Here is a 24,786-nt window from a genome sequence, read left to right as displayed (position 1 = left end):
ACGTCAGTTCTGCGTCTGCGTGAGATGAAATGCCTTTCCAAACCAGCTGGCGGCAGTAGCTGAACAGCCAATCAGAATGATCAGATGGCCCGACGGACCGACGAGCTCCAACGCCGATTCAACACTTCGAATCGGCCGAAAAAAAACAACTTCAGCCGACTGTGCGGAACACTCTGAGAAAACTTAGTCGGCCGACAAAGAAAAACTGCCCAACGGCCGACCGTCGGCTTGGTGTGTTCCTGCCTTTAGTGAGAAAAGACATGACCAAAAATAGAACAAACACTTTTTAATATTACAATTATTTATTCAAGTGTAAAATGATTTAGTCTAGTTCCCTTTCAAAGTAGAAACTCAACACATTTTGGATTGATGCTATGGGGGAACGCCATCAGCGTGACCGGTGTCTGAAGCATGTGTGCCAAACACACCAATTTTTATTGACCAAGGACAGTCAATGATGTCACTAGCTGAGTGCCCGTGCATATAAGAGGGTTCCTGTAATACACATCATCAGCTCTTTTGTCTTCAAGACTGGCTTGTTTGTATGTGCGTAAGACAAACACTCTGGTGGAGTGCGTGGAGAAGCTAGATGTGCTCATCATGATGAATTCACGGTAAGGAGCTTTGTTCTTCGTTGATTTTCTCCCGAGGGATGGTAGTTTAGCCTTTGCATGAGCACATTCAGCTCTTGAGGGAGTTGGAGGCACTCATAGTGATGCAATCCTGATAGCAGTCATTGTGTCTCCTTGCCACGCCTTATACACACGGGCGCTTCGCTTGTGATGTCATGGACTGACGTAGGCCAATAAAATTGACACGTTTGACACGTGCTTCAGACACCGGTCATGCTGATGCCACTGCCCCATAGCGCCGATCCAAGACACAGTGACTACATTTACATTTGCACAAATAATTTACATGACACAAGCAGAACTCTTCACTCCAGTTTACATGCAATTGTCATTACTCTAATTATTTGCTAATAAGTACGGTTATAACACACTCAGATGCATGTTACCGGCTTAATTTACTCACATTAAATTCAAAATAAATTTTTATGGACATACTGGATATTATTTGGCGCCGTGATGAACAGCGCAATGCTGGGTTTGCCTACGCTGCCATCTTGTTCTTCGCGCCATCTGGATGAAGATATGAAGCAGAGACTGTGCAGTGAGTTGTGTTGACTGAGTTTAGTGATTTAGTGAAGAGAAAACTTCAGAATAATGTCACAGAGTTCATTCATGAAGTTGTGTGAACAGCACACGGCATCCATGTACGTCTGAGCACATGCGCACTTTCGTCAGAGTGGTAATAATGCAATTAAGGTGTTTACATGCCTGTTTATTGTGATTAAAATTGCCGTACAACACCTAGTTTACTGCGATTATGGTTATTACGAATAAGAGCTTAATCGTATTCGTTTGATCGAAGTATTGTGTTTACATGAGGTAAAGTTTAACCGCAATATTGCTAAAATCCCATTATGACTGCAGTATGAGGGTGCGTGTAAACACACTCAGTGTCTTGTTCCCCTTCTCAGGGAATCATGGTTATAGTCATAATCCTGAGACATTTTTAAAAGTGGATCAAATTGGGTTCAGTAAAATGTTTATCCAGCATGGATGCATTAAATCAAATGACCATAAAAATACATTTATAAATGTTACAAAAGTGTTTTTTTTTTTTAATTCAAATAAATGCTGTTTTTATTTTTTTCATCTGAGAAGCCTGAAAAAAATGTATAACAGTTTCCACAAAAATATTAAGCAGCACAACTGTTTTCAAAATTGTTAGTAGGAAATGTTTCTTGAGCATCAAATCAGCATATTAGAATGATTTCTGAAGGATCATGTGACACTGAAGACTGGAGTAATGATGCTGAAAATTCAGCTTTGTGAATGTGAAAATGTGACTTGAAACTTGACAGCCAGTGACCATCATACATTTTTTGTTGTATGAAAAAGAGTCTCTTCCATTGAATAAAATTGTTCAGCGTGACACAAGGCATAATGACAGAATTTTTAGTTTAAAGCAAACCCCTTCTCAGGGGTCACATATTTCTCAGTCTAAGCATGACAAAAACACCATAAGAGCAGCCAACACAAATTGTGTGCTATATTCCAAGTTATCTGATATAAGTGAAGAACAGACCAAAAAGTAATTTCTCACTGGAAATCTTCCTCTCAGCTGTAACTTTCAAATCGTATTCACGTTCATTCAAATAAAGCGTGTCAAGATTATTGCAACTTCTTTTTTGTTCCACAAACTCTCAGTGGGGTTCTATTTAGAACCCTAGTGTTCTTGACTCAATTTTAAAAAACCTTTTATTATGCCAAGAAGGAGAAATGTCTTAAATGAGTGGACAATACTTTTGTGTTTAACGGTTATTTAATTTTTTTTAGTGATAAAGTATGTTTACAAATAGTTTCATTCATAAAATTTTATTCAAATTAAAAATAAATTGAAACTAAATCCATAAAATGTTCTAAAAGGATCTATACTGTACAGTATAGGAAGTTCCTGACAGAACCAGAGTTTTTAAGAGTGCAGAAATGTCATGCGGGTTTAAAACAACATGAGGTTGAGTAAATAATTACTTTTTTTGGGGGGCAAAATTCCTTTAGCAGTCGTACGGCATTTATTTTTCCTCTGTTGTTGTGGAGGGTTGTTTTTACTAGGATCATGTCAGGTTGACACTATTGCAAGTTAAGAGTGATCATTTGACCTCAGAAGACCACAATAATCGGTAACTTTGGCAACGAGAGTGGTTCTCTCTGTGTCATGCTGAAAGGTCCATCCATCCTGACACCCTGGCCTGATGTGATTGTATATATGAGTTTTTTTTTCTCATACAGTTGTTTCCGGCAGTATGATATGCCACATCCTGTCTATTTGCTGCTTACACATGCCAGCTTGATAAGACTCTTTTGTTTTCCCCCGTTCCCCAAAATGCTTCGGAACGGGTACATCCTGTATGTGGGAAATCGCTTTCAGTCTGAAAACTGAGGAAATATGCAGAAAAGAGAAGTGGGACAATAGGCCGGATCTACGGCAGTTCCTAAAGCCTCAATGTTCTGAATCACTGATGTTTAGTTCGCACAAATATACAAGCACCTAATCTAATGCGAATACCCTGGCAGGAAGGCATGGGCTTTTGCAGGAGAGGAAACTGGTAAAATAAAATAATAATTATTACCAAATTGACTCAACTGACCAAACTGACTTCCTTGTTTGCCCCAGTTGTTTTTCCCGAGTTATGCAAGATCATAACTCGCCGGTCGTTCACTCTCACAATCAGTCCATAGATTGACGTCTCCTTATTCAAGGTCAAGGCCACGGCCACGGCCACGACAACACAGATCGTCGCAAACAACACGCAGAAGCCCAACGTCATCTCTCGTTGTTATTTTATTCCCGAACAGTGCAAACACAAGTATAAAAGATCTCAATATGAAATTTACATTCACATAGAACCATCTCAATAAATACATTGCAACCCCAAAAATAGCACAAATATTACAAATCATCAATAAAATACTCTTTTTGTTTACTCTACAATATATTTAATACGTACAATAATTTTGACCCGTATCAAATATGAAAATATCTAATCGACATGAAAATCTATTCTATGATTTTACTGTGCACACTTTATGCATTATTAAAGTTAATATATCATTAATGTTCATAACATCAGTAAGTTAGGCCACTGTAGTCAAAATAGATCATATTAAGCCATATCAAATAGAACCATTTAGCTGTTTGGCTACATTTGTTGGATCATAGAATCTGAAATATTCAGTGTTACAATAAGCATTTTGGCATTCATATTCATTAAATAAAAACCGAAAAACTACTCCTCGCTAAATATGCGGAATTCCGTATTGATGGTAAATGAAGCTAAATGTGGCCAAAAGTATAATCAGAGAGAGAGCATTCCTGAATACATGAAAGGAACATCGAAATAAAAAGGAATAGCCCATTCGCGAGTCAGTATTAAGCCCCACGTCCGTATGAGAGTACACAATGTCGCAAAGTTACGCTATAAAAGAACATGGTTTGATATGTTGGTAACCATGTGTGTTGGCACATATTCAAAAGAAATACACTTTTTCTTACAGACCCTGGATAAAAAGGCAGTCACGTCAAGAGCTCGACAAGGCGCCAATGCTACAAAACTCCCAGAAAGCTTTCCCCACAGCACCACGCATGGAACAGGTAAGCGGATACGCCGTCGGATAAAGATTGTGATTAAAATAAAAGATGGTTCGTTTCATCAAGGCCATTATTCTGGGCTCATGCAGTGCTACTAAAGCATGTTTCGCAACATATCTTCGACACTTTTCACCCTTGGTTTGTTTTTGCAGTAGGCATGCATTAGAGACACAAATCAGTCATCAAATAGAGCGACGTGACAGAATTACGGCATGCTGAGAGGGACATGCAGAACGGCATGCTTGAAGCCAAACTTCATTCCCTAGGCATCGTGGGAAATCTATCAAAGATACAGTAATAGCACATAAAGTAAACCAAAAGATACTTCTTAGCTCGTATGAAATGAGGCTCGTGAGGCTTTCGAAACCGAGAGCATGCTCTGAAACAGATGCACTAAAATCCAGATGTTTAACCTAAGACCTACAGAGCACATGACACATCCAGCACTAAAATATCATGCATGTTCAATCGTTCCGCGAGCACAGGGAGAGATGCTACCGTTGATCTAAGTGCCACTTTGAAAAACATACGTGGAATAGATGTACTTATATCACGCCAATTCGGTTGCTTTTAGTAGCCTATTATCAGCTTCGATTGTGCTGGCTTCTCAAGCAGTGAAGCGACTGTATCGATATTTTGTGTCCTCGATGCTTATCAAACACAAGATTATTTCACATTGGCTCTATTGTCATGTTATTACTGGAAAGGATATCCCAGAGGGCAAAGGGCAGCAGCAAATGCATACAGATGTTTTGTCCAAGCACCAAGTGCGTACTCACATCACATACAGGAAAACTGTGCTGATTCAACCCACGCAAAGTTAAACATTTACCCACGTCACAGACTCGACCGACTTTCTGTAAATGATTACAAAACAGCATAGCGTTAGTGTTTGCTAGTAAATCATTGCAGTCTCTGATTCACCGCGGTTGTTTAGTATTTCTGCCGATCTGTTTCTGTCTCTCTCTCTCGCTCGCTCCGCAACCGCAGACGAGTGCCTGTAAATTGAAGAGCTGGGAATAACTTTGCTATCAGGTCTGTAAACCCGTGACGTGTTCTTCGTGTAAACAATTTATTTAAAGCACATCTCAATATGAGGAGCCATTTTTTCCCTTTGTCTTTAAAAAAAAAACAAAAAAAACAACAACAACACGTGTTTCTCCCTTTCGTCGCCTGACTCAGTCATGTACAAAATACAGCGCTGTTTTGAATCGGAACGTTTGGTCCTCGCCGCTCACGTGTTCGAAGTATTCATCACCGTGGCATCTCTTGACATTTTCAGTTGCAAGATAAAACACACACACACACACACACACACACACACAGACACACACACGCTGGATACATGTCTCCTCGGCTGGTGTGAAGCTGCCTTTGCAGTAGATCGCATGCTCCCGTGTAGGAGACCCTGATATCCTGTTGGTCTGGGGAAGACTCAATAAAACACACGCATACGTGCAGACGTAAAGACATACATGCTTATTATGTAATTGCGTGAAGGGGCAGGGCCTTTCTCCGTTTGGCAAGTTTGAATGTTTCTCTCCTCAGTGCAAAACTGTCCCGTCTCTCCGCGTTCTTCATCCCACTTCCTACCTTGTATTCGGTTTCCCTCCCTGCCTCTGATTTACTAATGCATCGATTGATCACCGCCGAACCCGTCTACTTGCCGATCACACCTCCATCTCCATGTCGACGGATACGGAGGGCAGGTACAGAATGCTGTTATTTGGGGTGCCGATGTGCCCTACGGTGTGACTTTTCACACCGTAACTGCTGACGGCGGGCGCGGACCCCAGCTTGGTCCGGATGCATGGGCTCGACCCGCGTTCCAGACTCTTGGATTGCGTGTGGAGCGTGTCTTGCGGGGTTCGGCCCTCCAGAAAGTAGGTGAGCATTTCACCTTTGCCCTTCACGCTGACCTGGCCACGACACAGGAAGTGATAATAACCAGAGAGTAGGCGGAAGACATCCTCTGTCACCTGGGAATGTAGAAGCAAAGTAAATTCAGATGTGTTTGGAGTGACATGCTGGTACTTTATGTACTTAAAATTACACTTAACGGGTTAGTTCACCCAAAAATGAAACATTTTCAAGAGACTCTGTCGTTTATATGATGAACAGATTGAATTTAGGCTTTTATTCACATTCATCAACTCACACATCAGTTGTGGTAAACCAATGGAAGCTCAAGCATGTTTGCTTGACATTTGCGAAAACAATGAGGTTCATTCTCGTGTTACGCAGCACGTTTGAGCTTCTGTTTATGGTCACTGCTCAGTGTTTATATGTGAATAAAAGCCTAAATTAAATCTGTTCATCATATAAAGCAATCGTGTCTGTTCAGAAAATTTGGACTAAACCTCTCAATTCATATGGATTAGTTTTACGATCTCTTTATGAAGTTTTTAAAGCGTCAAAGTGGTAGTTGCGTAGCTGTCTATGGAGGGACAGAAATCTCTCAGATTTCATCAAAAATATCTTAATTTGTGTTCCGAAAATGAACGAAAGACTTACGGGTGTGGAATGACATGAGGGTGAGTAATTAAAGACAGAATTTTCATTTTCGGGTGAACTAACCCTTTAAGTATACTTGACTTATACTGACAGAAAAGTCTAAGTATATATTTGGCCTATACTTGTACTCAATCATTTGATTGAGATATACTTAAAAGCATAATGAAGTATTCTAAGTATACTTGGCTTGTGTTTACACTTTTGATTAAGTATCCTATTAAATACTTTTCCCCCACAGTTTTACATACTGTCTTATAAACTTACATTGCTTAAAAATATTGATTTATAAAGAAAACAGACATGTTCCTAATTCTGAGTATGTGAATTTTTGTGTAGTCCACTGGTAGTGTACGTAGGAATTTACTTCAAATCTACTTAACTCTTTCCCCGCCATTGACGGAATTTTCCGTCAATCCATGTTTTCACTGTTATACAGTAGGGGGCACTATTATGCATCTTCTGAAAGAGTACAGAATCTCTGGATCAAAACACAGGCGAAGAAGAAGCAGAGACAAACGATAGAAGCATTGCTTATGCACATATAAAATGACGCGGTCATCAAACATTAAACAGCATATAAATCAAAACTGTCAAACGTTACCGAATGAAATGTCGAACCCTTGAAGAGGTACAAGCTTTGGGGGTGTTGATGGACTCAATCTACTCCATCTATGTTTTGATCCGATCCGGATGAAGTTTTTGACAAAAATGCGATTTTCGTAACTTTTTGTTTAAAATGTTGCTTTTTTTATGATACTTATCGACATTCAAGTGTTGATAAAAAACAAATGCATGAAGCTAGATTTTTTTTTAAGCAGAAGCTCTGTTCCTTTTTTATATATATATATATATATATATTGCATGTTCAGATATTCATTCAACAAAATACTCTGGGGCCATGAAAGTTGTAGTTGCAGAGTGAAAATGATCAAAAATGCTGGTGCTGTCTGGCAACAAAAAATAAACACTGGCGGAGAAAGAGTTAAAGTACAGTTAAAGATATATATCGTGTATAAAAATACCTAAATAGGAACATAGTAGTATACTTAAAGTGCAAAAACAATATATAAAAACTATAAGTATGATGTTAAGTTCACTTAAAGAAAACTTACAAGTATACTTGCAGTATAAAACTACTAAACTAGAAGTTTACTGAGAGTATACTTCAAAGTGTACTTTTATAAACTAAAAATTATTCTACATGTATTTAACTAGCAAACTATACCTATAAGTTCACATGTAGCAGTTGCACTACAAAAGAAAAACGTAGTTGTAAACTAGTTGTGTACTCAAAGTTTACTACTGTTATACTTAAAAGTATACTTTTATACACTTAAAAAGTGGACCAATTTAGTCTCAAGTAGTATTGAAATAGTACACTTACAAGTAGTGCATTAATATTAGTACACTTACTACATAAAGTATACCCAAAAATATACTTGAACTTTACTTAAGTGTACTTAAAATTATTTTTGTAAGGGTTGTGTAAGTCACAGCGTGTTACCTGTATTTTGCCCTGAACTCCAGTGCTGTCCATTCTGCTGGCGACGTTGACTGTGTTTCCCCAGATGTCGTACTGAGGCCTGCGAGCCCCGATCACTCCAGCAACCACTGGACCCACGTTGATACCTGACCAATGAATCAAATCAGTCAGTAATCAGATTTAACTTCCCTTATCTCTAATTTTTCCATGAAAAACAGACTCATATTTCAACAGGATTTTTTAGCCTCCTATGTTCACATTTATTTGATCAAAAATACAGTAAAATTGTGAAATATTATTACAATAATAAAAAAATATTTTCTATTTGAACATATTTGAAAAATGCAATTTATTCCTGTGATCAAAGCTGAATTTTCAGCATCATCACTCCAGTCTTCAGTGTCACATGATCCTTCAGAAATCATTCTGACATGCTGATTTGATGATCAAGAAACATTTCTGATTATTATCAGCGTTGAAAACAGTTGTGCTGCTTAATATTTTTGTGGAAACTGTGATACATTTTTCATTCTGTGATGAACAGAAAGTTTAAAAGAACAGCATTTATTTGAAAGAGAAATATTTATTTTTTATAAATGTCTTTACTGCCACTTTTGATCAATTTAATGTGTCCTTGATTAATAATGAACCAAAAACTTTTGAGCTGTAATGTTTATAAAAATAGTATAATTTTATCTTATTATTTTTTACTGAAAAAAAAATGGCCTTGGTTACATCAGCAGAAAATATATTACTACATTACTAGTATATTTCAAGTAGTATAATTACTTCTCATAACTGCAAGTTTATATTTTGTCAAGAGACTTAAAAATGTAATTACAGATCACTCGTTTGGACCAGTTGTGCAGGATTGTGCCCGTTCTCCTTTCTTTCTGCCGTTCTCATTAAAAATTATTTGTAGCAAGTCCCTGACAAGAATGTTTTGCATTTTTTAATGACGTGTAGTGTAGATTATTCGTTATTGTGCATTAGTGCACTTAAGTGTTTGTTATATGTAATCTGTTCCCTACAAAATATGTTACACTCAGGACATCCTACTGGATGCGGGATGTCCGGCACAATGTGTCCACTTACTGACGTATTTCCTTTACTCGTACACAAGAACACACACTAATTTACGCACATTAACTCACACAAACACATGGCTGACGCCTCACTCAAACAAGGTCACTCACCAACTCGAAGCACAAAGTCATTGTAGGACTGGTAGTTGATTGCATCCAGAACGTCAAACATCTCGATGGCAAAATCAGCCACTGTGCACAGATGTGCAGAAATGGACTTCTTTACCTGTTCAGGGACAAGAGAGAGCAAACAGAAACACATTATACTGCCACTTCTATGCCTGTATAATAAACAGAGAGTGTGTCGGGTGATTTTCTAATCAGAATATGGGAATATTTGACCCAAAAAATGAAAGTTCTGTCATCATTTACTCATCTGTGTGACGTTTTCTTCTTTTGTCAACAAAGAAGAACATATTTAGCAGAATGATCATGCTGCTTTTTTCTTTTTCCAAAAAATGAAAGCATTAAGTGACCAGGAGCTGTCAAGATCCAAAATGGATACAAAAGCACTTTAAAAGTAATAATACTAGAATGTGAATTCCGGAAATGTTGGGAATAAAATGAATAAAATGAGCCAATATTTATTCACAGTAAAACATAGATAACATAACAAATGTTTAAAATGAGAAATTTTACAATTTTATGCACAAAATGAGCTCATTTCAAATTTGATGATTGCTACAGGTCTCAAAATAGTTGGGACAGGGGCATGTTTACCATCGTGTAGCATCTCCTCTTCTTTTCAAAACAGTGTGAAGACATCTGGGCATCAAGTTTATGAGTTTCTGCAGGTTTGGTTTTGAAATTTGGTCCCATTCTTGCCTGATATAGGCTTCCAGCTGCTGTTCGTGGTCGTCTTTGACGTATTTTTCTCTATAGGTGAAAGATCTGGACTGCAGGCAGGCCAATTCAGCACCTGGACTCTTCTATGACAAAGCTATGCTGTTGTAATAGCTGCAATATGTGGTTTTGCATTGTCCTGCTGAAATACACAAGGCCTTCCCTGAAATAGACGTCGCCTGGAGGGGAGCATATGTTGCTCTAAAACCTTTATATACCTTTCAGCATTCATAGTGCCTTCCAAAACATGCAAGCTGCCCATACCGTATGCACTTATGCACCCCCATACCATCAGAGATGCTGGCTTTTGAACTTAATGCTTATAACACGATCCCTCCTCTTTAGCCCGTGATTTCTAACAAGAATGTCAAATTTGAACTCGTCTGACCATAGAACACTTTTCCACTTTAGTCCATTTTAAATGAGCCTTGGCCCACAGGGCACAACAGCGCTTCTGGACCATGTTCATATATGGCTTTCTTTTTGCATGATAGAGCTTTAGTTGGCATCTGCAGATGGCACGGCGGATTGTGTTTACCGACAGTGGTTTCTGGAAGTATTCCTGGGCCCATTAACACAATCATGCCGATGAGTGATGCAGTGTCGTCTGAGGGCCCGAAGACCACGGGCATCCAATAAAGGTCTTCAGCCTTGTCCCTTACACAGAGATTTCTCCAGTTTCTCTGAAACTTTTGATGATGTTACGCACTGTAGATGATGAGATTTGCAAAGCCTTTGCAATTTGACGTTGAGGAACATTGTTTTTAAAGAATTCCACAATCTTTTTACACACCCTTTCACAGCTCTGCCCATCTTTACTTCTGAGAGACTCTGCCTCTCTAAGATATCCCTTTTATAACTAATCATGTTACAGACCTGATATCAATTAACTTAATTAGTTGCTAGATGTTCTCCCAGCTAAATCTTTTCCAAATGTCTTTTTTTTTTTTTTTTTTTTTTTTTGAAATGAGCTCATTGAAACTTCTCCCTTTAAACATTTGTTATGTTATTTATGTTGTATTGTGAATAAAATATTGACTCATGTGATTTGAAAGTCTTTTAGTTTACAGTTTATTCAAATTTAAAAAACGTCCCAACATTTCCGGAATTCGGGTTGTACTTCCTACCAATTTGTCTTAAGTCATATCATGATAACTTTGTGTTCAAAACAGACTGATATTTACATTGCTTCTCTCTCAGAATCCTGACTGCTGTTTTAAAAAGTTTAAATATGTGGAATTGCGAATGGGAATTCAGAGTAACTTGCTTTTAGTTTATGAAAAAGAGAAACTTGGACAATTTGAACATCTTCTTTTGTGCTCCGTGGAGGTTTGTGTTCCATCCTACAGGTTTAGAGTGATATGAGTGTGAATACATGATGACAGAACTTTACTTTTCATATCATATCATTTTGATCACGTCATATTATGTAACTGCAGTGAAACATTACATCAGCAATCTGAGATTTAAAGGGACAGTTCACCCAAAAATTCTGTCACAATTTACTCACCCTCATCTCGTTCCAAACCTGTATGACTTTCTTTTTTGGTCCAAACAGTGAAAGTCAATGGATACTAAAACTGTTAGGTTACAAGCATTATTCAAAATATCTTATTTAGTGCTCTACAGAAGAAAGGAAGTCATACAGGTTTGAGGGTTAGTAAATGATGACAGAATTTTCATTTTTGGGTGAACTGTCCCTTTAATTAATGTGAGCTGTGTGTTTATGTTAGCTTTAGGGTTTGGAGAAAATATCATTAGTTCTGTATAAAAATAGCTGTCAAAGTCAATTGAAAGCCTCCACTATGATAGAAAAACAAATGCATGTGTGTTCGCATTTAATCTTAGTTTTGCTTTCAAAAGCAATGGCAGGTTTGACTGGTAGCATGACGAGATATTCACCTTTTAAGTCCAAATGCAAATACGCCCAATCTGAGTTTAGGTCAAACACACACACACACACACACACACACACAAGTTCTCTCTTGATGCTCTCACTTTTCAAGATCTCACACGCACACTTAAACACACACACGTGTGTACACACACACTAGGGCCCACACTCATGATGCACACAGGCACATACACTGCAAGAAAGCATTGATTAATTTGTGTTTTTTTTCATGTAAAATATATATAACATCCTTAATCGAGCAAAGCAAAATTGTGTACAAAAAATAAGACTTGTTTTCATAAAATATATCTATTTTAATAAATAATTTTAAAAAGTTTTCTTCTTTTTAAGTGTAAACCTTACCTATTTTGTTACATTTATGCTTAAAACTAAACAAATAAATAATAGGGTAAGACAAATTCAAACTTTGAGTTTGGGGTCAGTAAGATTTTTAATAAATTAATGTTTTAGTCAGCAAGGCAAAGCAAATTGATCGAAGGTGACAGTAAATACATTATTTCAGTAATATATAGCATTTCTAATAAATGCTGTTCTTTTAAACTTTCTATTCATTAAAGAATCCTGAAAAAAAAAACTAAAATATATATAAATATATAAAATATATGTTAAGACATTCAAACAGAAAACAGTTATTTTAAATTATAGTCATTTTTCACAATATTACAGTTTTACTGTATTTTTAAATCAAATAATGCAGCCTTGGTGAGCATTACAGACTTCTTTTAAAAACATTACAAAATCTTACCGACAACAAACTTATATACTTATATAAAAAAAATTAAAATATATGTCTAAAAACATTTTTAAAAATCTTACCGACCTTTTGAATGGTAGTTTATATTTCCTAAAAACAAGTTTTTTTTTTTCTTTGCTTCAAGACCTGAAGTTCAAGTAATTGTATCTTGAAAATAAGGCAAAACTTCTGATTGATGTAATGATTTTTGCGGTGTATGCACACATACACACACGCACACACACACACTCAGTGTACCTTGGATCCCGCAGTGGGGACGAGTCCGACCGCAGCCATGTAAGTACTGCCAATAGTTTTGATCTTCTCAATGTCTCTGTAGCATTCCTTATCCATCAACTACAGACAGAGAAAGAGACAGAGAGATGGTGTGACGGAGAAATAAATAAAGCCTAGAGTGGGATTAAGGTAACTCACACACTGAGCCAAAACATACATTTCTCGGACTGGGAAACAAGAAATTCTCACCGCATCAAAGTCAGCAATGATCTCGTTTAGCAGCCGGAGGCATTCCACACCCATGTTGTTTCCATCCAGCTCAATGTAGAAGTCATTGAAGTTGGGGATGGAGGCGAACAGGACGCCCACCTGAGAGTAAGACTGATAATACAGGTCCTGGAACAGTGAAAGAGCAGGAAATAAAAAGACAATGAGACCCTCAGGGGACGATACCACTGATCCACTCTGAGCTGGGAATATAACAGCGCTTAGAGAAGGTAAGACTACAGTAATTACAACACGCATGAATTGACTGTGGTCAAAGCAAATCTTAATGTCGATATTGAAGAGTAGAGTACATTAGATTGACTGTCCATCTAAAATGGGATTTTTCTTGGTCTTCTGAAAGAGAAGTCTTTAATTTACTATGTAGACATGTACACACTGCAAGGTTTTGGGAGTGACAACCACATTTAAATGCAGAAGTGACTCCCTTTATTTATCATTGTGAATGTATGGAGTACAGGAGTCACTCCCAAAGTTATGATTTGGTCATAACCATAGCAACAATTTGCTATCTTGTGGATGTATTCTCGTCGCTTTATAATATTAATATTGAACCACTGTACTCACATGAACTGATTTAAATATGTTTTTAGTACATTAATGGATCTTGAGAGAGGAAATGTCATTGCTGGCTATGCAGGCCTCACTTAGCCATCGGATTTCAACAAAAACATCTTAATTTGCGTTCTGAAGATGAACGAAGGTCTTACGGGTGTGGAACAGCATGAGGGTGAGTAATGAATTACATTATTTTCATTTTTAAGGGAACTAGCCCTTTAAGTGTCACGTAAATGCTTTAGTCTGAAATCATACGCAGATGTTAGCCATTTTACACTACTCTTTAAAATTTGTACTAAGTCTCTCAGTAATATTGTGAAATATTTTTGCTATTAAAAAATGATTCTGGTGATGGTAAAACTTTTAGCATCATTACTTGAGACTTCAGTGTTTTTTGATCCTTCTGCTGAAGAAACATTTCTGATTATTATCAATGCTGAAAACAGTCGTGCTGCTTAAGGGGACAGTTCACCCAAAAATGAAAATTCTGTCATTAAAGGTGCAGTAAGCAATTTCTGAGAAACACTGTTGAAAGTGGATCGGGCCGATCACCAAAACACAGTTGTAGCTAATCAGCAGTAAGGGGCGTGTCCATTCATTAGGGGGGGAGGTGCCTGTGTTACATAGCATGTTTATGAATTTGTGGGTGGAGCTATCAAGATTTGGAGTTTTGGTTTTGGTTTGTTTTGGTGATTTCAAATACCAACAGCGTTTCTCAGAAATTGCGTACTGCACCTTTAATTACTCACCCTCATGTTGTTCCAAACCTGCAACTTCTGAACACAAACAAATATCTTTTTGATGAAATCTGAGAGATTTCTGTCCCTCCATTAACAGCTACGCAACTGACACTTTGATGCTTCAAAAAGTTCATAAAGAGAACGTAAAACAAATCCATATGGATTGAGTGGTTTAAGTCCAAATTTTCTGAAGAGACATGATCGCTTTGTATGATGAACAGATTGAATTTTGGCTTTTATTCACATAAAAACCTTCATCAACTCACATCAGTTGTGGTAAACAGAAGCTCAAGCATGTTTGCTTGACACGTGCGAGAACCGATGAGGTTCATTCTCGTGTTAAGGTCCCGGTATACTTTTTAGGGGTAAAACGTAGTTCGAAATGCGTGAGCTGCGATATACTGTAAACGAACGTTTGATGCCGCCCACACTGCTGAGAGCGACGGTTAGATGAATATGTGAATACGTGCTGTACACTTTCTTCTCAGTAACAAAATAAACACAACAAAAATGAGAAAACAGCAAGCATTTATTACAGAAAGCATCAGAAAAACGTCTGATCATAACATGGGTATGTTAGCACGAGCTCTGCAAATTAGCACTCCAGTCACGTCACGTCTTCATATAGCACTTTATTCAACAGATTGCTTAAAATCAAGCAGCTTTACAGTATCAAGCATGAAAAACGGTGTTAGTGCCTCATTTTTTTACAAGCACAACTTCATTTTGTACTATAAAGCGGCTATCCAGTGTGTTCATGTTTTCACCTGCAAAGCTCTTACCTCGACGAACTCAAACACTCAAAATTCCACGCGAGTGAAGGCGGAGCCTCAGCGCACACCTCCTATTACGTTATCATCACTGACTAATGGTAGTATGAAGGTGTTTTGCAGCTGAAGCGAACTTTTCCTGAAAGTTCGCTTTGGCAAGCCGTTTCGAACTTCCAAAAAGAACACAAAACGAACTTCGTTTTGGCCTGATTTTGTTCGAAATGACGTCACATCAGTTCGTTCTTCGATTTCGTTTGAAGTATACCGGGGCCCTTACGCAGCACGTTTGAGCTTCCACAGGAACCAATGAGGTTCATTCTCGTGTGTCGTGCTTCTGCAAGAGGTTTGTTCTCGCTCGTCAATCTTCTGTTTATGTTCGCTGATCAATGCTTATATGTGAGTAAAAGCCTAAATTCAGTCTGTTCATCATATAAAGTCATCATGTCTCTTCAGAAAATTTGGACTAAACCTCTCAATTCATATGGATTAGTTTTACGATCTCTTTATGAACTTTTTGAATCATCAAAGTGTCAGTTGCATAGCTGTCAATGGAGGGACAGAAAGCTCTCAGATTTCATCAAAAAGATCTTTGTGTTGTGAAGATGAACGAAAGTCTTACGTGTTTGGAATGACATGAGGGTGAGTAATTAATGACAGAATTTTCCATTTTTGGGTGAACTAACCCTTTAATACCATGATGCATGATGCAAAGCTCAAAAGAACAGCATTTATTTGAAAAAGAAATCTTTTGTAAAATTATAAACAACTTTACTATTACTTTTGATCAATTTAAAGCATCTTTGCTGAATAAAAGAATTAATTAAAAACTTACTGACCCCAAACATTTGATTGGATAAAATGTAAAAGTTTTAAGAAAAAGTGTTTTCATCATAACAGTCGAAGAAAAACGTTAAAAAATCATGCAAAACTAATTTAGAGTGTTTTCGAAGTAAGAAAACAAGTGAACCTCTGCAACAGTTGTACACTCTTTCCAAGCCTTCATTGTAGTAAAAGAACATAGTGTTTAAAATTGAGGTTAATTGAAATTTAAATAAAAGGAAATGGAAAAGAATCCAAAGAAATAATTCCAGTGATGGTTACATCTTGTGCGTACTTTTGTGTTTACTGTATGTCCAAGATTTTCACTTCTCTGTGCCACTGTTTACAATACAATTCCACGCTCAGCAGAGGATGCTTGCTTCAGAGCAACCGTAACAGATTTCAGGATGTCTGATTGCATCAATTCCTTGGAAATGATCTTGGACAGGAAAAGAGGCGAGTGGCATGTGTCGAGCATGCAGCAAACATAAAATAACATAACAAACGGCATAACGGGAGTGTCATCACACATTCATTGTGTTCATAAGACCTCACAACAAAGCCTGGCAGTGAGATCACAAAGCATTTACACTACACACAATCATAATGTTATCTTATTTACATCATCAAAACACAAGCTATCATCAAAACATCTGCGCTGACCTCTCACCTAATTAGCAGCTGGATCACAACAACATTGCCATGAAGTGGTGACTTCGGGAATTACAACAACCGAGATGTACATTATTAGACAGCATGAATTCAAAATGGATCTAGTTTAGCCTACATAAATGGAAATGGTCTTATTGTGCGTATCGGTGCACATCATTCTGAAGAAAAAAAATGTGTTTTTCTGCCTATGAAACGACTAACTCAGGGGTAGGCAAGTTCGGTCCTAGAGAGCCACTGTCCTGCTGAGTTTAGCTCCAACCTTAATCAAACACACCTGAACAAGCTAATTAAGCTCTTCAGGATTACTAAGGCTATAAGTTTTTTTTCAGGGTTGCAGCTAAACTCTGCAGGACAGCGGCTCTCTAGGACCGAACTTGCCTACCCCTGGACTACCTTAAAGGGTTAGTTCACCCAGAAATTAATTCATGTCATACCAAACCTACATGGCTTTCTTCCTTCTGTGAAACAAAAGATATTTTAAAGGTGCCCTAGATTATGTTTTTAAAAGATGTAATATAAGTCTAAGGTGTCCCCTGAATGTGTCTGTGAAGTTGCAGCTCAAAATACCCCATAGATTTTTTTTTATTAATTTTTTTAACTGCCTATTTTGGGGCATCATTAACTATGCACCGATTCAGGCTGCGGCCCCTTTAAATCCCGTGCTCTCCGCCCACAGAGCTCGCGCTTGCCTTAAACAGTCCCTTAACAAAGTTTACACAGCTAATATAACCCTCAAAATGGATCTTTACAAAGTGTTCGTCATGCATGCGGCATGCATGCGTTGGATTATGTGAGTATTGTATACTGTTATATTGTTTACATTGATTCTGAATGAGTTTGATAGTGCTCCGTGGCTAACGGGTAATGCTACACTGTTGGAGAGATTTATAAAGAATGAAGTTGTGTTTATGCATTATACAGACTGCAAGTGTTTAAAAATGAAAATAGCGACGGCTCTCTTGTCTCCGTGAATACAGTAATAACCGATGGTAACTTTAACCACATTTAACAGTACATTAGCAACATGCTAATGAAACATTTAGAAAGACAAATATCACTAAAAATATCATGTTATCATGGATCATGTCAGTTATTATTGCTCCATCTGCCATTTTTCGCTATTGTTCTTGCTTGCTTACCTAGTCTGATGATTCAGCTGTGCACAGATCCATACGTTAATACTGGCTGCCCTTGTCTAATGCCTTGAACATGGGCTGGCATATGCAAATATTGGGGACGTACATATTAATGATCCCGACTGTTACGTAACAGTCAGTGTTATGTTGAGATTCGCCTGTTCTTCGGAGGTCTTTTAAACAAATGAGATTTATATAAGAAGGAAGAAACAATGGAGTTTGAGACTCACTGTATGTCATTTCCATGTACTGAACTCTTGTTATTCAACTATGCCAAGATAAATTCAATTTTTCATTCAAGGGCACCTTTAAGATTTTTTTTTTTCAACAGGTTCAAATGTTGTTTGGTTCCCAACATTCTTCAAAATATCCTCTGTGTTCCATGTAAGAAAGAATGTCATTCATGCTTGGGATGACATAAGGGTGAGTAAAGACCAATAATATTATTGAATCAGACCATAATGGATAAATCAAGGCCCACTTCCCACTTCACTCCAGCTGAATATGCTGGTTTTCTTATAAATATGTCACACTATAGGGTGACCATATGTGCCATTTTCCCAGGACGCGTCCTGTCCAGGATTTCTAAATTGCCTAAAATGGCTTGAGCCCTTACCTCTTTAATCGTGAAAGTGGTCATATTGATGTGCCCCCGGAACGCGATTTCTAAACGGAGGTCTGTGCAAGCCACTGTTCTTATTGACAGTCTTCATGCAATGCATTAAAGTGTTGTCGTATTTGCAATGCTTTGACCGTTCTCTGTAGATCCAGCCTTCTCGCAAGCCACCATTGGTCGATTATGTAGAATGCACGCTATTGGTAAAATAATTTTTTAGTCATTACCTTCTGCAAATATGAAAACAAAACCAAAACTACATTTTATGCAACTTAGAAATCCTGGACAGGACGCGTCCTGGGAAAATGGCACATAAGGTCACCCTATCACACTATGGAAGTTAAATGACAACTCGTGTTGTTTTTAACCCTTCAAGGTTATTCTCTGTGACCTGTAAATGAAATCTGACCATGTTTCGTGGGTTGGACAGCAGGAAGTGTTGAGCTACATGTGCAGGCAGCAGGTTGAACAGAATCCTCTTATTGTCCAACTTCACTCTCTCCATGTCATCTCTCTCCTCCTCAGCCTGAGGATGAAATAGACATATTAACAATTAACTGTATATTCATACTAGCTGTAATATCTGTACAGTCACTGGAGAGTTTAATAATAAAATATTTATAATTACAGTCTGAAAATAAGCATCCACCAGAGGGCACTGTTGCTGTTGAAGTAGCTTGTCTATCACTTTATATTTTAGTGTTCTCGGTTAAAGGTGTAGGTCATTCATTTTCGGTTTCACGATTTCCATATAAATATTAGGCAGCTGATAGTAATAAGAAATGTTTCCTAAGTACCAAATCAGCATATTGGAACAATTTCTGTAGGATCATGTGACACTGAAAATGTTGAAAATTCAGCCTTTTCCCCATCACAGGAATAAATTAAAAATATACAGTACAGTCCAAAAGTTTGGAACCACTAAGATTTTTAATGTTTTTAAAAGAAGTTTCGTCTGCTCACCAAGGCTACATTTATTTAATTAAAAATACAGTAAAAAACAGTAATATTGTGAAATATTATTACAATTTAAAATAACTGTCTACTATTTAAATATATTTGACAAAGTAATTTATTCCTGTGATGCAAAGCTGAATTTTCAGCATCATTACTCCAGTCTTCAGTGTCACATGATCCTTCAGAAATCATTCTAATATGCTGATTTGCTGCTCAATAAACATTTATGATTGTGTACTTTTTTTTTTTCAGGATTCCTTGATGAATAGAAAGTTCAAAAGAACAGCATTTATCTGAAATACAAAGCTTCTGTAGCATTATACACTACCGTTCAAAAGTTTGGGGTCAGTAAGAATTTTTATTTTTATTTTTTTGAAAAGAAATTAAAGAAATGAATACTTTTATTCAGCAAGGATGCATTAAATCAATCAAAAGTGGCAGTAAAGACATTTATAATGTTACAAAAGATTAGATTTCACATAAACACTGTTCTTTTGAACTTTCTATTCATCAAATAATCCTGAAAAAAATATTGTACACAAATATGTTGTACAATTGTACACATTAAATGTTTCTTGAGCAGCAGATCAGCATATTAGAATGATTTCTGAAGGATCATGTGACACTGAAGACTGGAGTAATGATGCTGAAAATTCAGCTTTGCATCACAGGAATAAATTACTTTGTCAAATATATTCAAATAGAAAACAGTTATTTTAAATTGTAATAATATTTCACAATATTACTGTTTTTACTGTATTTTTAATTAAATAAATGTAGCCTTGGTGAGCAGACGAAACTTCTTTTAAAAACATTAAAAATCTTAGTGGTTCCAAACTTTTGGACTGTACCGTACATATTTTTAAATTTTAAATTAATTTTACATTATAAATGAATAATGATTCTCAGTATGTTGTTTGATCAAATAAATGCAGCCTCGAGCATAAGATACTTAATTTAAAAACATTAAAACATCCCAAAACTTTTGAAGGGTCAATGTGCGCAAAGCTTTCACGCAGTTTTATGCATCATTTTGCTCCTTGTGAGCTTATTAAGTATTTTAGCTCTCTGTAACAAATGACAGACCCACACACACACACACACACACAGGTTTGTTTTGCTATCTTATTGAGGACATTCCATAGGCGTAATGGTTTTTATACTGTACAAACTGTATATTCTCTCCCCCTACACTACCCCTACTCCTAAACCTACCCATCACAGAAAACATTCTGCGTTTTACATTTTTAATAAAACATTGTTTAGTATGTTTTTAAAGCTATTTTAAATATGAGGACTCATGTCCTCTTGTTTCATGTTTACGTCATAATACCAGTGTAAAACCCATGTCATTATACAAATTTGTGTCCTCGTCATAAATCATGAAAACAAGCACACACACAGGTGCGCTCACCTGGGTGGCCCAGAGGTAGTCCAGTCTGAGTTTAAGATCCAGCTGTCTGCAGTGAAGCACCAGAGCTCCAGAAAACAACAGCATTGCCAGAACCGGGTCATAGCCATGTGTGTGAAAGAATCCACCTCTACACACACACAATGACACCCATCAGAATATCAGATAATTCAGCCTTTTGACCAAAAACATTGACTTCAACTTGCTGAGATTTTAAGTTAATATTGCAATAATTATTTTATGTTTATAATCTTTTCACCAACTCACAAACCTCAGTTTGGGAAATCTATTACTATAACCTTTGCATTTAGCTTGACTCACCCTATGGCCTTCCGATAGCCGCTGGTCTCCATGACGACAGTGTGGAGGATGTTGAGAAGGAGAAGCAGGAGGATCTTGGGTAGTGATGACACACGAAGGTACAGGGCCACAGATAGAGACGCCATCACACATGATAAAAATACATACGGAGTGTATTTGCACACCCCGGAGCCCACAGCGGTCCCATTCACTGTGACAACTGTCACCATGGAGACACTGGAATTCCCCTCCAGTGACCACGGTACACATCCCACCTGTGCAGGTACAGCAAGACATACGCATTCAAATGCACAAAGACAAGAAAATACAAAGAAACAACTGCATGATTGTGTGTGTGTGTGTATATATATATATATATATATATATATATATATATATACACACACACACTTTCATTTAATTAACCTGAGCAGAAGAATAATTACTTTCCCAGAAAGCTTTAATTTGGTTGCAACAAATTAATACCATGATAAAATGCATTACAAAGTGTATTTTCAAAGCTTAGTACATAATAAATATTATTATAATCTTTAAAATATTGTTTTTTTGACATTATAGCCTTTATACAGCTCAAGTAAAGTGCTATCACAAGGTCTAATGCATGACAAGAAATAAATGGGTCAACCTGTTAAAATCTTTTGCACTCATTTTTTTTTTTTTTTTTTTTTCAGTGTGATAAGCAACACCCTCATACTCTCTTCTACTGTACACACACACTCACCACACACCCCTGGGTCACGGAGTACATCAGCAGAACCAGAAACCCACACAGAACTGTTCTGATCTGCAGGGTCAGACAGTCAGGGGAGCACTGAGAAGACAGAGAGGAGAGAGGAGTCAGTAAACCTGCTGAGCAAAAGCACACAGAGACTAGAGTTTCACATTTGATGAAAAAAATCACAGTAGTGTCTGCCTGTGCAAAACTCACCTCCACGATGCTAGAGTGCTGTGGGTGCTTGCTAGGTGGTGCTAGGGTGTCTCTGATGGTTGTTTGGTGGAACTAGGGAGGTTGCTAAGGTGTTGCTATGTGGCTGCTAAGGTGTCCTAAAAGTAGTTGTTGTTTGCTAATGGCAGAGTGCTCTGGGTCGTTGCTAGTTGGTGTCAGGGAGTTCTGTGTGGTTGCCAAGATGTTCTAGATGGTTGCTATGTGGTAATAGGGTGTCTGTGATGGTTGTTAGGTGGTACTAGGGTGCTCTGGGAGGTTGCTATGTGGCTGCTTAGGTGTCCTGAGTAGTTGTTAGGTGATGGCATGGTGCTCTGGGTCATTGCTAGGTGGTGCCAGGGAGTTCTGAGTGGTTGCTAAGATGTTCTAAATGGTTGCTAGGCAGTGCTAGGGTGTCTCTGATGGTTGTTAGGTGGTAGTAGGGTGCTCTGGGAGGTTGCTAAGGTGTTGCTATATGGCTGCTAAGGCGTCCTGAGTTTTTGTTAGGTGATGGCAGGGTGCTGTGGGTGGTTGCTATGCTGTGCCAGGGATATTTGAGATAGTTACTAGGATGTTCTAGATGGCTGCTAGGTGGTGCTAGGCTGTCTCTGATGGTTGTTAGGTGGTAATAGGGTGCTCTGGGAGATTGATATGGTGTTGCTATGTAGCTGCTAAGGTGTCATGAGTAGTTGTTAGGTGATATGAGGGTGTTCTGGGTCATTGCTAGGTGGTGCCAGTGAGTTCTGAGTGGTTGCTAGGATGTTCTAGATGGTTGCTAGGCGGTGCTAGGTTGTCTCTGATAGTTGTTAGGTGGTACTAGGGTGCTCTGGGAGGTTGCTAAGGTAGTACTATGTAGCTGCTAAGGTGTCATGAGTAGTTGCTAAGTGATGGCAAGATGCTCTAAGTGGTTGCTAGGTGATGCCAGGGAGTTCTGAGTGGTTGCTAGGATGTTCTAGATGGTTGGTAGGCGGTGCTAGGGTGTCTCTGATAGTTGTTAGGCGGTACTAGGGTGCTCTGGGAGGTTGCTAAGGTGTTACTATGTAGCTGCTAAGGTGTCATGAGTAGTTGCTAAGTGATGGCAAGATGCTCTAAGTGGTTGCTAGGTGATGCCAGGGAGTTCTGAGTGGTTGCTAGGATGTTCTAGATGGTTGCTAGGCGGTGCTAGGGTGTCTCTGATAGTTGTTAGGTGGTACTAGGGTGCTCTGGGAGGTTGCTAAGGTGTTACTATGTAGCTGCTAAGGTGTCATGAGTAGTTGCTAAGTGATGGCAAGATGCTCTAAGTGGTTGCTAGGTGGTGCCAGGGAGTTCTGAATGGTTGCTAGGATGTTCTAGATGGTTGCTAGGTGGTGCTAGGGTGTCTCTGATAGTTGTTAGGTGGTACTAGGGTGCTCTGGGAGGTTGCTAAGGTGTTACTATGTAGCTGCTAAGGTGTCATGAGTAGTTGCTAAATGATGGCAAGATGCTCTAAGTGGTTGCTAGGTGATGCCAGGGAGTTCTGAGTGGTTGCTAGGATGTTCTAGATGGCTGCTAGGCGGTGCTAGGGTGTCTCTGATAGTTGTTAGGCGGTACTAGGGTGCTCTGGGAGGTTGCTAAGGTGTTACTATGTAGCTGCTAAGGTGTCATGAGTAGTTGCTAAGTCATGGCAAGATGCTCTAAGTGGTTGCTAGGTGGTGCCAGGGAGTTCTGAGTGGTTGCTAGGATGTTCTAGATGGTTGCTAGGCGGTGCTAGGGTGTCTCTGATAGGTGTTAGGTGGTACTAGGGTGCTCTGGGAGGTTGCTAAGGTGTTGCTATGTAGCTGTTAAGGTGTCATGAGTAGTTGTTATGTGATATGAGGGTGTTCTGGGTCATTGCTAGGTGGTGCCAGTGTGTTCTGGCCGGTTGCTAGAGTGTTTTAATGGTGCTCTGGATGGTTGTTAGGTGGTTTCAGGGTGTTATGGATGGTTGGGTAGGGCATTGTTAAGGTGTTCTGGGTGATTGCTAGGGTGTTGTTAGGATGGTTGCTAGGTGGTACTAGGGTGCTCCAGATGGTTGTTAGGGTGTTGCTCTGTGGTTGCTACAAAGTTGCTTCAATGTTGTTCTGCATGGTTGCTAAGTGGTACTAGGGTGTCTCTGACGGTTGTTAGGTGGTACTAGGATGTTATGGGTGGTTGCTAAGGTATTTGTAGGGTGTTCTGGGTGGTTGTTAGGTGGTGCTAGGGTGCGCTGGTTGGATGCAAGGGTATTTGTAGGATATGCGTAGGGTACGTGTGAGTGTGTGTGTGTGTGTGTGTGTGTGTGTGTTTTTACCTGCACATGAGTGATGTGAAGGTACATCACACTTGCCATGTGGAAACACAAACAGAGAACCAGAAGAATCACAACCAGAAGACCTCTGCAGCAAGAGAGAGAGAGAGAGAGAGAGGGAAATAGAGGGGTTTTCCACATGTTATATGGATGTGTGTTGTGTGATGCAGTGACCTGAGCAAGTAAAATATGTGCTCAATTTAGTGTGTCTGGCAAATAAAAAAAGGTGTGTTATGTTGTTGTGTCAGGTATTGTGTGCACGTGTGA

General features: G+C 38.4%; 1 protein-coding gene and 1 long non-coding RNA gene across 2 annotated transcripts in view; one reads left to right on the top strand and one right to left on the bottom strand.

The window, feature by feature from the left end:
- Positions 1 to 2,428: 2,428 nt before the first annotated feature.
- Positions 2,429 to 24,786, bottom strand: part of adcy1a (adenylate cyclase 1a) — a 61,420-nt gene continuing 39,062 nt past the window's right edge. The window contains exons 11-20 of the mRNA XM_048208637.1: positions 24,523 to 24,607; positions 22,035 to 22,124; positions 21,314 to 21,567; positions 20,996 to 21,122; positions 19,034 to 19,150; positions 13,278 to 13,424; positions 13,050 to 13,148; positions 9,412 to 9,526; positions 8,237 to 8,361; positions 2,429 to 6,197 (exon numbers count right to left, since the gene is read on the bottom strand). Of these exons, the coding sequence (XP_048064594.1) occupies positions 5,889 to 6,197; positions 8,237 to 8,361; positions 9,412 to 9,526; positions 13,050 to 13,148; positions 13,278 to 13,424; positions 19,034 to 19,150; positions 20,996 to 21,122; positions 21,314 to 21,567; positions 22,035 to 22,124; positions 24,523 to 24,607 (1,468 nt within the window). The 3' untranslated portion in view covers positions 2,429 to 5,888. The remainder of the gene's footprint in view (positions 6,198 to 8,236; positions 8,362 to 9,411; positions 9,527 to 13,049; positions 13,149 to 13,277; positions 13,425 to 19,033; positions 19,151 to 20,995; positions 21,123 to 21,313; positions 21,568 to 22,034; positions 22,125 to 24,522; positions 24,608 to 24,786) is intronic.
- On the top strand, positions 21,439 to 24,768 carry LOC125279136. The gene is made up of 2 exons (XR_007187319.1): positions 21,439 to 21,575; positions 21,985 to 24,768. It is a non-coding gene; the product is annotated as an uncharacterized LOC125279136 (long non-coding RNA).

Source organism: Megalobrama amblycephala, linkage group LG11, assembly GCF_018812025.1.
Source record: "Megalobrama amblycephala isolate DHTTF-2021 linkage group LG11, ASM1881202v1, whole genome shotgun sequence".
Classification (NCBI taxonomy): domain Eukaryota; kingdom Metazoa; phylum Chordata; class Actinopteri; order Cypriniformes; family Xenocyprididae; genus Megalobrama; species Megalobrama amblycephala.
Note: the sequence above shows the minus strand (reverse complement) of the source record. Positions and strands in the feature narration are given on the sequence as shown.